Consider the following 15,060-nt stretch of genomic DNA (forward strand, 5'->3'; position numbering starts at 1 on the left):
ACCTCACATAGTCAACGGACAACTGTAACTGGATTTCTGTCTACGTAAGAGTTCTAACTTTAGCAACATGATGTAAATTATACAGTCCAAAGCCCTCAATTTAGAGGAAACAAAAGGTAAGATTAATCTACCACGTTCAGTTATTTATTCCAAGAATCTAATGTAAACAGGGGATAAGACTTTTATTTAACAAAGAAAAATCTGTCTCAAGAAACAAACAATAAATAATATTAACTTAGTAATCTTCTATGAAAAGAATCTGCAAAATAATTCTATCTACAGGCAGTACACAACTTTTCTAAATAACCTGTAAACCTTCTTTATGGCCTCTTAAAAAAGAGATTCTTTCATAGTAATAATCAAAAATACTTCCTCTTATGAAGTCCCTAACAAAGTTGCCACTTAACTTAGTCCTCAAAAAAATTAAAGAGTAAGGGAAAACACAGTTACCATAGAAATACTATTCCTCTTGTTACTACTTACCTTTCAAAGGCAAGAAGAGCCTTTCATAGGAACATAATCAGTAATAAAGTTTTTAAGGAGTATAGTCCTAAATCTGAAATATCCTTTAAAGCAATGAATAATTACTCTGGTTGTTGGAGGGAGACTTAACAGAAAAAGAAAAAAAATTAAAAAAAAAAAAAAAAAAGCAATTCTCAGTCCAGATTCTATTGGACTGTACTTTATGAAGTTTGTTACTTTTTTATTCTACATGAGTTTTCACCATTTAGCCTGGGTTTCTAGCACAAAGGCCTTTTTTAATGGCACTGTAGAAAAACTTTGATTTATAATAAGGACAGTTCCACTTGTGATCATTATCCAGGAACCAGTATCATTACAAATCAATCAGGGGTCATTTACATTCACAAGATTCAAGGAATTCTATTTGGATAAATGAGACAGTAATCCGGAAAACAAGTAAAAATGAGTATAAAATATCTTTTTTTTAATAAATTTTTTTTAATGTTTATTTATTTTTGAGACAGAGACAGAACTTGAGCGGGGCCGGGGCAGAGAGAGAGAGACACAGAATCCGAAGCAGGCTCCAGGCTCTGAGCTGTCAGCACAGAGCCCAACATGGGGCTCGAATTCATGGACCGTGAGATCATGACCTGAGCCGAAGTCAATGCTTAACCGACTGAGCCACCCAGGCATCCCTAAAATACCTTCACTTTTTAACCCACACCTTAGTCATTAAATGACAGGATCACTGGATTTAGAAATTTTACATGACAAAAGGTCATCTCAATACTAATAGTAACAGTACCACCTAATACTTACACATAGCACCCATGCCAAGCACTGCTCTTACGTACTTTAAATAAAATCATTGAATACAACCCTTTAAGACTGGTACTGTCATCACACCTGTATTACAGATGAGAAGCTGAGGTATAAAGTTTATAAGTAATCTGCCCAAAATCATTCTAGAAGGTAGAGCTGGGATTTGTACCCAGATAGTTTCCAGAGCTCACACTCATAATCCTATGCCTCTATGGAAAAATTCGATGTTTATATTCTATAACAAATTTTCTTCCTTCAACTCTGCCCTTAAAAAGGTTTTAGAAGGGTGCCTGGGTGGCTCCGTCGGTTGAGTGTCTGACTTTGGCTCAGGTCATGATCTTACGGCCCATGAGTTCGAGCCCTGCATCAGGCTCTGTGCTGACAGCTCAGAGCCTGGAGCCTGCTTCCAATGGTGTCTCCCTCTCTCTCTGCCCCTCCGCCACTCATGTTCTGTTTCTCTCTCAAAAACTAAATAACATAATTTTTTTTTATTTTTTAAAGATTTTAGGAAGCATAGTGAATACATGTAGGCATAACCCCAAAATTTGTTGAAGAATACTATTAATGCAAAAGTGCTATTATTCTAGAGTCACACATAAACAAATGCATTTCCCTCCTAATGTCCTTAAAAATCTATTCCATAAAACCCTTAGGGCTAAGATTACTCATCTTCCTTCACACCAAAAATATATTATGAAACACCTGCTAGATTTGTAATATTCTCTTTTAACTTATGAAGCATTTGATACTTAGCTTTATAGAAGTCTTTACAAAATTTAACACTGAAACAATCGTGGATTTTAAGTACCTAAAACCAAATACACATTCAGAGTTCATCTTATCTTTAGTCCTTCTAATCCAGTAGTTATCAACTAGAGGTGGTCCCCTGCCCCCGCCCCGTGCCCCTCTCCCCCATCTGTAGGGACATTTGGCAATGTCTGTAGACAATTTTGTTTTTCACAACTAGAAGTTGGGGGGGAGGGGAGAGGTGTGCTCCTGTCCTCTAGTGGGTAAACATACTATAAAGCACAAGACTGCCCTCCACAACAAAGAATCATCTTGGCCCAAAAAGTCAAGCCAATTAATCCAGTCCCTAAGACAAGGTAGTTGACCCAACTTACAGAGCAAATTCTGACCACTGAAGGGGACACCAAAACAAAGTTAAAAAAGGGTCTCTATCAAAACTTTAGCAGTAATAAGAAGTCACTTTCTTGACTGAAGTTACATATCAAGGAAAGGGTATAAAGCTAACTTTTTAAACGGTTCAGAGCTCTCCTCTTCCTCAAGTTTCACTTAGGAAACTCAGTATTCTCAAAATTTTATTGATATTCCCAAGTAAAAGAAAATGGCAGGCATTCCTAGGTGATACTAAACTGGCCCACCTACCAAATAAACCTCAAATGCTGTTATTCTCATTAAATTATCCCTACTGGGTTGAGAAAAACTGGTGGTCCTTAAACCCCTTGCTTTCTACGTAAAACAGAATAAAATGGCTCAGTGCACACACTTCCACTTCCCAATGAACTACTCTAATCTTCAAGGTCCAGCTCAACTCTTCCAACCCCCGAGTTCTCACATGGCCATAAAGCCAAAAGCTCCATAAGGGAAAGAAAGGATTTGTACTGAACGATTTCTGTGTCTTTGGAATTAAAAACAACCAACATGGTAGACAATTTCTAGAATCTGTTTTGTGGCTGTATCTATCATAACAGGAATATTTAACGCTCCCATGAAAAGAAATGAGAAAACACCCACAAACACCCAACATTTTACCTCCTCTTCACTTTCTTTATCTTCCTCATCGGAGGACTCTTCCTTGTTTTTCTTTTCATCTTCATCACTGCTGGATTCATCTGACAGAATTTCAGGACATTTGGTTCGCTTAGCTTTCCTGGCCATTCCAGAACTGTTCCGTTCCTTTTTGTTGCCTTTGCTAGAAGTTTTTTTAGATTTTGGCAACGGCTGTATACAATAAAGATAACAACAATGGGCAATTATATTTCCAAGTGAATCACTTTTGATAACTACTTCTCAACCCAATTCTTCTTGATCCTATCTCAAGAAGTATTGCCAAACTTAGCTTTATGGAGAACAATTCATCTTTAATGAATCATGTAAATCTTTCTGTCTGAATGGTATACCAATAGCCCTTCATTTGTGTTCTCACACCTAGGCAAGACTCTTCACTAATGCTAAAATATATACTCTGTATTCGGACTTGAGATTAGAAGCCCAAATATACACTGGATTAAGCTCCAAGTTATGTACATGTTGTCAAGGGCAATATTTTGAGTTACACTTATAGTTTAGTTCACTCCTATAAGCATTAATGTCAATGCCAGAGGAGCCTCTTGCTTCAGGGGATCTTACAAAGGACTGGAACTATCTGTAAAGGAAATAAAACCTCACCTTACACATCTTGAGTTTATGAACTATATAGTTTATATTCATATTACCTCTGGGCTCTACTTTCACTAATGTCAGGATAATATTCTCATTGACTCTAAATATGCAATTAGTGTTGGGTATGTTAATTATGAAACTAATTAAGAATCACAAAATACGTGTATCACTATTACTTTGATATTCAATTAAACCACTCATATTTAAAAAGCAGAGACCATGTGAAGAAACAGTTTGATCATATTAATCAGCAAATTTAATTCTTAAATGCTTTCTTAGGGGAGTATTTGCTAACTTCTAAAATTGAAAAACGTAAAATCTTGCATAAAAGATCTGAAAAGATATACACTGAAGAATTAAAATTATTTCCAAAATTACAGGTATCTTGTTCTTATTTTTGCCTGTTACTTTCTGCAATAAGCAGAAATCATGAGAAAAATACCAGAACATAGCCTTATGATACACAGCTGTATAAATGTTAGTGGTAACTGTGGACACAGTCTTTCATGAAGCTGGCAGAACCACAGCTTTTTCTCTCCTAGAAACTTCCGGTCTTAGGGGTCACCATTGCCTGCACAAAAATTAAGAATAAGGTGGCTGTTTCCTGTACGTTCTGTTCTCAGGCTATGTACAGCCCAGAAGATACCCTCTAGCTGCCCAAACAACCTACTCTTCCTAAAGACAGACAGGGCTACAGCCAAGTCTGTTCAGAAATTGTAAGCTCAGAAATTTTTAGTTCGTACACCAACAATATTTCTCAGAGGGGGTTCTCTGTAAGCTTCTATAAAAAAGCTTTCTTGAATGTATATAGATATTCTTGTTATGTGACCTGTTACTATTGCCCATTAGTACCAGGAACCAAATCCATTTGGCTAAATTCTTCAAGCTCACTGGAGAAAAAGTGACTCTCAATGTTTAAACTCTCCCTATTAATGAAATCCAGGACTTAACTATATTAGAAAAGTGTGGTACCCCTTTCTATCTCAGTGCAGGAACCAGATACAAGCAGTAAGAATATAATCTATATAAGGAATTAGTAATGAGAGGACTTGATAGGTACAGGATAATCTACACAGGAAAGTGAAAGAATGTTGTATCGTTCAAGTAACCAATCAAGAAACTGCAACTTCCAAAAATAAAGCAGCAGCAATATATGTTTTAGAGCTTTCCTATTATTGGTCCTAAAAATAGGTAAACCTTAACCAGAATCGAGTGTCAATAGCATCATCCCTTTTTGGAAACAAAATCTGAAAAATAATCAAAGTACAAAAAAAAAAAGGTAGTAAAACAATGTTAATTCAATAATTTTATTACTATGGGAGAAAAATTAATACTAATGAGTTTGCAGTGTTTTTCTTAAATGACAAAAATGTAGGGTAGTACAGAAAGTAACCTGAGATTGTTATCAATAGATTAAGGAGTAATCATCACAGAAGCAGATATAAAAAGTGGGTATGAGTTAGATTCCATAAGAACTTAGCTCTCAAAATACCGTTCATGGATCATAAGGTTTCCTGAGATCTTTTTTGAAACTCACAGGGTCAAAACTATTTCCATAATAATACCAAGACATTATTTATTTTCTCTCTTCACAGTGTTCACATGTGTACTGACTGCAAAAACAAAGGTGGCTGTACAATTGCTGGCACTTTAGTACTAATCAAGGCAGAGGAGGCAAACTGTGCTAGGAGTCATTATATTCCTCATAAGCACGCACTAGAAGTGAAAAGAAAAGGCGTTCCTTTAAGAATGTCTTTGATGAAGCAATAAATACTAATGATGTTAACTCTTAACCTCTAAGGACATGTCCTTATGATCTCTGTGTAACAAAATGGGAGGTACACCTCAAACACGTTTGCCACATACTGAACTTCACTGATTTTCTCAAGAAAAAGCACTTGCACAATTGAGCTGGGAGCTGAGCCAGCTACCTTTTTCATGAAACACCATTTGTAAAAGAACCGTCAAAGTAGGCCTTTTCAGACTTAGGTATTGAAAAGACATGTTCTCAAAATGAACGTGAGCCTGTCACTGCAAGGAAAATAACTGATGGTATTTATTGCCAATAATAAATTTGAAAACTTCACATGGAAAATTCACATCCATCACCATGAGCTTAACAGCCTCCTAACACTTAAAGGGTTTTCTGACAAGACAGTGATTTTATTAATGACTTTTTGACAGTGTTTAATGGAAACGTGCCAACATTTGGAAGATCTGCACAATTTAAAAGCCTGTAATTTCCAAACGGTGAATGTTGGTTTCAGAGACCACATTACAGCTAACCGTTAACAAACTACGACTGTGGAGCTCTGGTGGTCCATCAGAGGTGAATATCAAATAATTACCTCAAGGTTTTTAAAGATATTCTTTTCTTGGGGCGACTAGGTGGCTCAGTCGGTTAAGCCTCCGACTTGGGCTCAGGTCATGATCTCACAGCCCGTGGGTTTGAGCCCCGTGTTGGGCTCTGTGCTGATAGCTCAGAGCCCAGAGCCTGCTTCAGATTCTGTGTCTCCCTCTCTCTCTCTGCCCCTCCCCCACTCCCATTCTGTCTCTCTGTCTCTCGAAAATAAACAAACATTAAAAAAATGTTTACAAAAAAAAAAAGATATTCTTTTCTCTAACTACATACGGGTGAGGCTGGATCTTCTTTACATACTTCAAAACGATGTGCGATTGATTGAAATGCAGAGCTAAATGACAATACAGCAGTCTTTTAAGCCAGACATGAATAGACTTGCAGAAATATAAAACAATGCCATTCTCTAATTTTGTTGAAAGTATATTTTTCATATAATACATCACTTTTGTTAACCTGTATTAGGCTGTTATTTACAAATTTTTCAGTTTTATCCTACAATACAGTAAATATCAAAATAACCCACATAAAACTTCTGGAGTCCTCATTAATTTTTAAGAGGGTAAATGGATTTTAAAACCAACACATTTAAAAATCATTGAGTAAAAGAATATAAACATATCCCTCATAACTTAAACAACAACTTAATGGCGTCTGCGAAAACGGTATTCAATTTGTCACATGAAATTCTTAAGTAGAGGTCTGTCCACAGTAAAATTTAAAAAAATAGGGCATCTCTCGTCTTTAATCAAACTCAAAACACACACACACCCGAAAACAAAATCCACCATAGCCCTAGGATATATAGCTGTATGACAATTGACAAAAATATCCTTTAACTGCCTTTCTCCAGCTAATGGTAAATTATACCAAGAAAAAATAAAACCAGAATTATCTTCTGGTTCCTAATCTTTATGCCCTCTCCCTTCACCGATGGTGTTCCCTTGAACTCCTAGGTCCTCTAGAATTTTTCCCAGTTTCTTTGCTATCAAAATAAGAATATTTACTGACTGACTTACACTAAAAGTGGAAGGTAAGGTAAGTAATACTTTAATAGACACTGGAAGTTGGTAATAAGTCATGTTAAACAATTAGGGCAAACTTAATCTGAATTTTAGGAAGAGTGGGGCAAAGTATAAGGCCATTTTACTTCCATATCCAGCTTTGACTCTGGAAACCCAATCCAAGAAACTTGCAAGAGGTTTTTTTAATGTTCTATTTTCATAGCCTTATTCCAATATCTAGAAAATACCCAGCTCTACTATCCACCCATCTTATCTTTCCTGACCTCGATGAAGGTTGCATACCTTCCCTACCAGCCTAACCACCTCACCCTCGACTCAACCTGTTTCTGTTCTTCCAGTGCCTTCTAGATATAAAACCCTGGATACTTAGTTTGTATTTCTGTCCATTTGATATTAACTTAGTTAATAATTATTTCTCTTAATCTTCTATCTTTTGTATCTGATAAGATAGGTCTGTATGTCTATGTTATTTCTATCTTGAAACTGTTGCAGGTATGTCAACAGAGGCATGTTCTTTGAATGCAGAAAATACTACCGAATGTTGACAAGCAATGCTACTAACAAACTAAATTATTCCATAAAAAGAGAAAGGAAAGAGAGGCTATAATTGATTATTAAAATAGTAAAAATTGGTCCTCACTTTGCCAGAAGGCTTTGGATGCATTAAGAAATTCAAGATCCTCTTCACCAGTTCACTATTTACACCTGATCTCTCCAAATCAAGAACCTCGCAGATGCTCTTTAACATGGCATTTCTAAATCTAAAACAGAAAATGAAAGAAACCAAATTTGTTACGTAGCAAAGTTCATAAACATTCTCTACAAGATAAAGGCAACAGCTAACCAAACTGGCTCAGGTACAAAGTACAAACATTAAAAAAAAAAAAAAAAGTGGCCGGGGGGCACCTGGGTGGCTCAGTCAGTTAAGTGTCTGACTTGCACTCAGGTCATGATCTCAGAGTTTGTGGGTTCAAGCTCCACTGTCCGGCTCTGTGCCGACAGCTCAGAACCTGTCTTCAGAATCTGTCTCTCCCAGTCTCGGCCTCTCACCTGCTCATGCTCTGTTTCTCTCAAAGATAAATANTGGCTCAGTCCGTTAAGTGTCTGACTCTTGATTTCAGCTCAGGTCATGATCTCAGAGTGCTGAGATCTGCGCTAACAGCACGGAGCCTGCTTGGGATTCACTCTCATTCTTTCTGCCCCTCCCCTACTCTCTCTTTCTCAAAGAAATTTTTTTTAAAAAAAGTAGCATATCCAATGTTTCTCTGAATATAAAAAGTACTTGCCTGAAAAGAATAATAAAAAATACTTTCCTAATAATCTTGACTAATGTACAAAATACAACCAGATGAGATTATTAATAAACTGAAAACACCATTTACCAGTTAAGCTTTAAAACATTTTTTTTAAAGTTTATTTATTGAGGGGGGGAANAAGAGAGGGCATGCAGGAAAGCAGGAAAGGGCAGAGAAGGAGAAAGGAGAACCTCAAGCAGGCTCTGAGGGATCAGTGCAAAGCCCAACTCAGGGCTGGAGATGGGCTGAACCCCTGAACCAGGAGATCATGACCTGGGCTGAAATCAACAGTTGGACACAACCAACTGAGCCACCCAGGCACCTCTGTCAATTAAGTTTTAAAGGTAGTAAACGAATAAACTAAGTCAATTCACTAGAAAATAATGTAAGAAGTTGCCATAAAATTCATGGACTCAACTTCTCTGGTGGTGATTATAAGACCAGTGCTCTCACCCCTGAGCTATGGGGCCAAACATGGTTGGTGATTAAATACTACATTTTCCACACTCCTACTGTGATGAAGGAACAGTCATCTCTATTATTTACAACTTTAAACTATAAAGGATTTAATAAACAAAAGCTCTTAAGAATGTATCATCTTGGGGCGCCTGGGTGGCTTAGTCGGTTAAGCGTCCGACTTTCGCTTAGGTCATGATCTCGCGGTTCGTGGGTTCGAGCCCCGCGTCGGGCTCTGTGCTGACTGCCAGCTCACAGCCTGGAGCCCATTTCAGTCTGTGACTCCCTCTCTCTGTGACCCTCCCCTGCTCACGCTGTCTCTCTCTCTCTCTCCTAGAAATAAATAAAAATATTAAAAAAAAAAGAATGTATCATCTTGCTTGCATTACGGGGAAGAACACGGTTTCACCAAATTCATTATTTTCAAAATAGTTTAAATGGTACCTGGAAGCTGGGAGATCAAAACAGCTGGCAAGGGATAAGAGTGGGGGAGGGTGGTGGACTTCTCACTATATCCCCCTGAACTTGCATTTTGAACTGTCTGAATGACTTACTTGTGGATGCTGTTCTTCTAAGAAATAGAAGCATTTTTTTATTGTGAGTTTTCAATAATCTTAACAGTAACCACTTACTGGAAAGTAATGAACATCTCACCTTAATAGGTATGAAGAAAAGTCAGATCTTGGCATTAAGAGAAAAGCATTAGCAGTCTACTAAAAATGTTTGGATGGTCATATTTAAATGTTTAAAAATTAACTTAAGGGGTGCCTGGGTGGCTTAGTCGGTTAAGCGTCCGACTTTCGCTTAGGTCATGATCTCGCGGTTCGTGGGTTCGAGCCCCGCGTCGGGCTCTGTGCTGACTGCCAGCTCACAGCCTGGAGCCTATTTCAGTCTGTGACTCCCTCTCTCTGTGACCCTCCCCTGCTCACGCTGTCTCTCTCTCTCTCTCCTAGAAATAAATAAAACATTAAAAAAAAATTTTTTTTAAATAACTTAAAACATATTGATCAAAACACAATACTTATTAAAATAACTTACTTTTTCAACATTTCCTCCTTCTTTTTATATTGGACACTTCCTTTTTCAAATGGAAAACCACTGAACTGACCCACATTCTTCTTTAATGAGGACACCTGAAAATGTTTCCTTTATTATTAATGCTATTTATTACCCAATAATGTACATAAGAAAAAATTCAAAGCCAACATCTGTATTTTCAAATCTGTCTTCCAGTTACAATATTGGTTTATTCAACATTTCTTACTCACAACTGAAAATAGTATTTTGTCACTCAAATATTAGCATTATAAAAGGCTTACAAATTTAATTATTTAAAAATAACAATTTGAATTGAATAAATTTCCATCTGGGAATTTTTCCTGGCAATTACGGAACTACAACTGTTATCTGACAGTATTATGGGGGGATGTGGAAAGTCACTTCTTAAAAAAAGATCCTTTCCTCAAATAATATAAATTACTAGTAATATTTCCCGTATCAGAGTCATGGATTTTATTCTTTGAAAAGAAGACTTCCAAAATCCAAAAGTTAATACAGTTTAGCAATAAGTCTTGTGTAAATGAGATTGTAGTGAGGATCAAATGAGATAACACACAAGATTCTAAGATCAAACTTCACTTTGTCAATGGAAAACCCAAAGCAAAGTTTCCTCAATTATATGAAATACTGACTTGTTCTAACAAGTCCCCAAAGAACTACCACCTAATTTATCAGATATTTGCTCCAAATGAGATACAATTAAACTGTATCATTTTTTTCTGAATAGCTAGAAACATCTGACAAATTTCTTCTAATACACTTAAAGATCGCTAAAATTACCACAATTTAAAATTTTAGTACGGCATAAAACCTACAGTACAAAGCCTGGATATTACAGTCCTAACTGCTAATGTCTAACTATGTATTCTGTGATAAATCACTGAACAAGTGTGTTTCAGTCTATTCATTTGTATGGTACAGAAACTGAACTAGCTGACTGCCGAAATCCTTTGAGAACTAAAATTATATGTTTCTTTTGTGAAGTATTTTAATACGTAAATATGTTACTAGATTAAAGACAAAAAATACGAAAGGTCTTAACTGTGCCTGGTCTGTTGTAAAGTAGTTTATGTAGATTTCTAAGTTCATCCGTTTTCTTTTTACTCAGGAAGAAATGTATCCTTTCAATTTCACAAAGTTTCTGTCCCTTTCCTAGGAAAAAAAAAAAAACACCGCAATCATTAAAGTTAAGTAGGGTTATGTGTTAACAGATTTAAAAAATTATTTTAATGATGGTTATTTTCACAGCGTAATTTATATATAGTGTTCGCTGAAAAAGGCAAACTAAATGAAATTATACCAATAATATATACTTAGTAAACACTAAAACTGAGCACTCCTGACCATCATTTTGATGTTTAAACATTTTTACTGTAGAGTGAACAGAATAAACTTACCTTGTGCAATTGTAAATGGCTCTCTCTGTAAGGAAGAGACTTGCATGGTCAACCTCTCCACTTTTTTCTTTTCCCTCTTGCCTTCCACGATCAGACTCTTTTCTAGAAATTAATTTAACACTTCTTAAATAACTAGAAGCTTAAACAACACATTGATTTTATTGGATAAACATATAGGGAAAAAAACTGCAGAAATCTCTAATACTTTATTCTTCTCCTGAGCATGATTTTGAGAGGCAAAGGAGAGATGAAAAATAGTTAAGTTAACAACATCACTTAAGTCTTTTTTGAGGGTGACATTTTGTTTTCCTGGCAACATCACAAGGGATCCAGTTTAAAAAAAATAAATAAATCAGGGGGCGCCTGGGCGTCTTATTTAAGCATCCGACATCAGCTCAGGTCATGATCTCATGGTTTGTGGGTCCAAGCCCTCCATCAGGCTCTGTGCTGACAGCTCAGAGCCTGGAGCCTGTTTCAGATTCTGTGTCTCCCTCTCTCTCTGACCCTCACCTGCTCACGCTGCCTCTCTCTCTCAGAAATAAATAAAACATTTAAAATTTTTTTTAAAAAATCAGAAAGAAAAAAGCTTTTATTCAACTACAATTATTACTAATGAAAGTCCAGTCACTGGGAACAATCACCAAGGCCCTCCTCACTAAGACTTCTCTGATTAGACCTAATTCTGTTGACTGCAATTTAGTTTATGGTACATCATCTAATAGCTACCTTAGACTAAGATTATAAGAACTTTCAAAAACACACAAAGAAAAGCAATAATTCAGTAAGCTGATGAAAGAAAAACAAGGACCTTAGCTAAGGCAGAGCAGCCTAATTTTGCTATAAATAGGGTAAAATTATACAAGTTCACACTTACTGCAACTGACTGAAAAGACATTATTTTGTAGTTCAGTAAATGGTCATAAATCATTCTAAAAAAAAGTTAAACTTTGTGGTGTGGTCTGCTTAAAAAAAAGAAAGAAAGAAAAAAAGGCCAGAAGGGCGCCTGGGTGCTTGATTAAAGCGTCTGACTCTTGATTTTGGCTTGGGTCATAATTTCATGGTTCCTGAGATTGGGCCCCAAGAAGGGCTCCTCAGCCCTACGATTCTCTACTAGTCTTTCTCCTTGCCCCTCCCCCGATTCTCTACTAGTCTTTCTCCTTGCCCCTCCCCCATGTTTGTGCATTCTCTCTCTCAAAATAAACACTTAAAAAAATGGATTAAAAACTTAAACCAGTAAACTTAAATTTCTAAAATGATTTACACCCACTGAGACAAATTCAGATAAAAAAGAGGACACTGAACCTTCTTTCACGCATTCAGCCGAACACACCTGTTTTGTGCAAAGCCGCACTAGATACTAAGGGGGGAACGAAGAGATGATTAAGACACTAAATATCCTGAAAGACATCATGTCTACTGGTGTTTGGTCACAAATATACTCCATGGAGAAGATGATGAACACCTTAGGAAAGGTACAAATAAAAGTTCTCCGAGTTGAAGAGAGTAATTATTCTTGGATTAAGGAAAAATGATCCAAACATTGGAAGTGGCTTTGAAAGATCTGGAGATTTAAGGTTTTGCGCAGAAAAAATTAGTAAGGATAAAGGGACTCCAGCAGGTATATTCTGGCAATGGTGTGTAGAGTGAAGGAAACGCACACTAAAGCAATCCCTGTCAACCTGCTGCTTAAACCCTGATGTGAACATCTGCTTGCCTCTGATTACCACCTATAAGCTAATGACTCTCCTGATCTCCAGTCCAGAGCTTTCTCCTGAGCTTCAAATCCACTGAGAGCCGCCAAGTGGACAGCGCTACTTCAGGTCCTACGCGTACCCAAGCCTGTGCAGTCAAGACAGAAGTCCTAATCCTCTCCACACTCACTCACTTTTGTGAATTCTGTTTTTCAGTAAAGGTAATATTGTCAGCTCCGCTGCCAAAGACAGAAACCTAAGAGTCATCTTTTATACCAGCCCCTCCCCCACCCCAGTCAAGTCCACCTTCCTCTGGCACCAAGGACTCCACCACCTTGTTTCTGAGATGCCTCAGTAGTAGAATTACATTTTCAGGGCTAACTGGGATAAAAACCTTCACAATTTTAGTTGCTCCAAAAAAACTGAAAGGAAGGAAACAGAACAATAAACAATTAGGACGACAGAATTGCTTGGGGGTAATTCTGGGGGGAAAAAAATGACATTTTGAATGATCATCTGTCCCCTAAGCATTACTGTATCAGCCACCTGTAGTATTTTTACATGATTTCTATAATTTTTTTCCTGACACAAAGGAATCCATCATCCTCGTGGTATAAAAACTTGGTCTTTAAAAAGAAAGTAAACAACAAACAAAAAAATCGGAGACCACTGAGAAAATTTTGGACTAGTAGTTGAGACACTGCAGCCAATCTCTATAGTTACTGTACTGTGAATGATTTAAAAATAATGTCTATCTTTTCTCACCGCTTCTGTACTTAAATGTGGAAATGCTCTGATCTCAGAGCACCTCCCACTTCAAACAAACAAAAAGGCAATACCGTGTAATCTCAACCCAGATTGTGGGTATAAAATGCTGACCAGGGGCTGGTGGAGGCTTAAAAGAAATAGACAGTGAAAGCCGGGTTTGGAAAGAACCCTTCAAACGTCTTCCCAAGCTTGGCTGGAGCCGCATATGAAAGAAACCTGGACGGGGCTCTTGTCATCAAAGCACGTTCAAAACTGTGATCTAGGTTTTTAGGGGGCTGGAAAACACGTTCGGAGGCTGGCACACCCGGATGTGGCCCTGCCCTGTGCGCGCTGGAGAAAGTGATGCGCTCCTGCTTCGGACCCCAGGCAAATCAGGGCTAACCGCACTCTCCTGCAACTCCAAAACCCACGCCAGTTTCGGAGCGCTTTCAGAGCTCACCGCTTTCGTATTCAACTACTTTCTCAAGTCGCAACAGCTTCCGCTGGTGCTTCCCCGTGAAAGTGACCTCCCCCGAGCCTTTAGAGGGCCCGTGCTGAAGTTCGGAGGAGGCACTAAAAGTTGCCAGGCCACTTCCAAGACTGGCGTCTGTGAACAACTTCTCGTCTTCATGTGCGGTTTCACGGAAGCCCTCGCAAGGACTTCCAAAGGCAAAACACCTGTACTTAAATGAGATGAAAAATAAAAGCAGCTACCCTGACGACTTGAGAAGCTGCCAAAACAGAGGCTTAAAAAGCAGATCTGAAACTTAGAAACGTCCTGTCAAATGACGAAAACGTGAAGAACGCAGACTGACGGCCGCCAAGTCAACCGCACCTCCAAACACGTAAATAAAACCCGAACGGCGGTTTCCTACCAACTGTAATTCGCCAAGTTAATTCTCTGCTAATGCTCAGCGCCAGGAAGGGATAAATCTCGCCGACCTTCTCGCTAGAGATCCCTCCGATTCGGGGTCTCCAGGAGCCAAAAAAAAAAAAGGGGGGGGGGGCAAGAAAACGGTTTCCTGAGAAACCCATCACCAGGGACGCGGCTTTCTCCCACCTTTTTCTTCCTCTTCCTCCTCCTCCTCTTCCTCGTCGTCTTCGTCTTCCTCTTCACTTTCGTCTCTCCGGCCGGGCATTTCGGGTTCCTTCTCGGACGCGGGCTGGGCGGGGGTTCCGTCTCCCTCAGCAGCTGGGCCCGAGGAGGACATGCTGCCGACCTGCGGGCGGGCCAGAAGCCACACTCTGTNCGGACGCGGGGGGCGGGGGTTCCGTCTCCCTCAGCAGCTGGGCCCGAGGAGGACATGCTGCCGACCTGCGGGCGGGCCAGAAGCCACACTCTGT

At 38.4% G+C, this 15,060-nt stretch overlaps 1 protein-coding gene across 1 annotated transcript in view; it reads right to left on the bottom strand.

Annotated features, from left to right (window-relative positions):
- The window catches only part of DEK (DEK proto-oncogene), a 29,820-nt gene extending 14,872 nt beyond the window's left edge, over positions 1 to 14,948 (bottom strand). The window contains exons 1-6 of the mRNA XM_077770139.1: positions 14,777 to 14,948; positions 11,279 to 11,380; positions 10,924 to 11,033; positions 9,861 to 9,955; positions 7,712 to 7,832; positions 3,058 to 3,246 (exon numbers count right to left, since the gene is read on the bottom strand). Of these exons, the coding sequence (XP_077626265.1) occupies positions 3,058 to 3,246; positions 7,712 to 7,832; positions 9,861 to 9,955; positions 10,924 to 11,033; positions 11,279 to 11,380; positions 14,777 to 14,927 (768 nt within the window). The 5' untranslated portion in view covers positions 14,928 to 14,948. The remainder of the gene's footprint in view (positions 1 to 3,057; positions 3,247 to 7,711; positions 7,833 to 9,860; positions 9,956 to 10,923; positions 11,034 to 11,278; positions 11,381 to 14,776) is intronic.
- Between the last annotated feature and the right edge of the window lie 112 nt (positions 14,949 to 15,060).

The sequence above is a fragment of the Crocuta crocuta genome, unplaced genomic scaffold (genome assembly GCF_008692635.1).
Source record: "Crocuta crocuta isolate KB4526 unplaced genomic scaffold, BGI_CrCroc_1.0 scaffold24, whole genome shotgun sequence".
Classification (NCBI taxonomy): domain Eukaryota; kingdom Metazoa; phylum Chordata; class Mammalia; order Carnivora; family Hyaenidae; genus Crocuta; species Crocuta crocuta.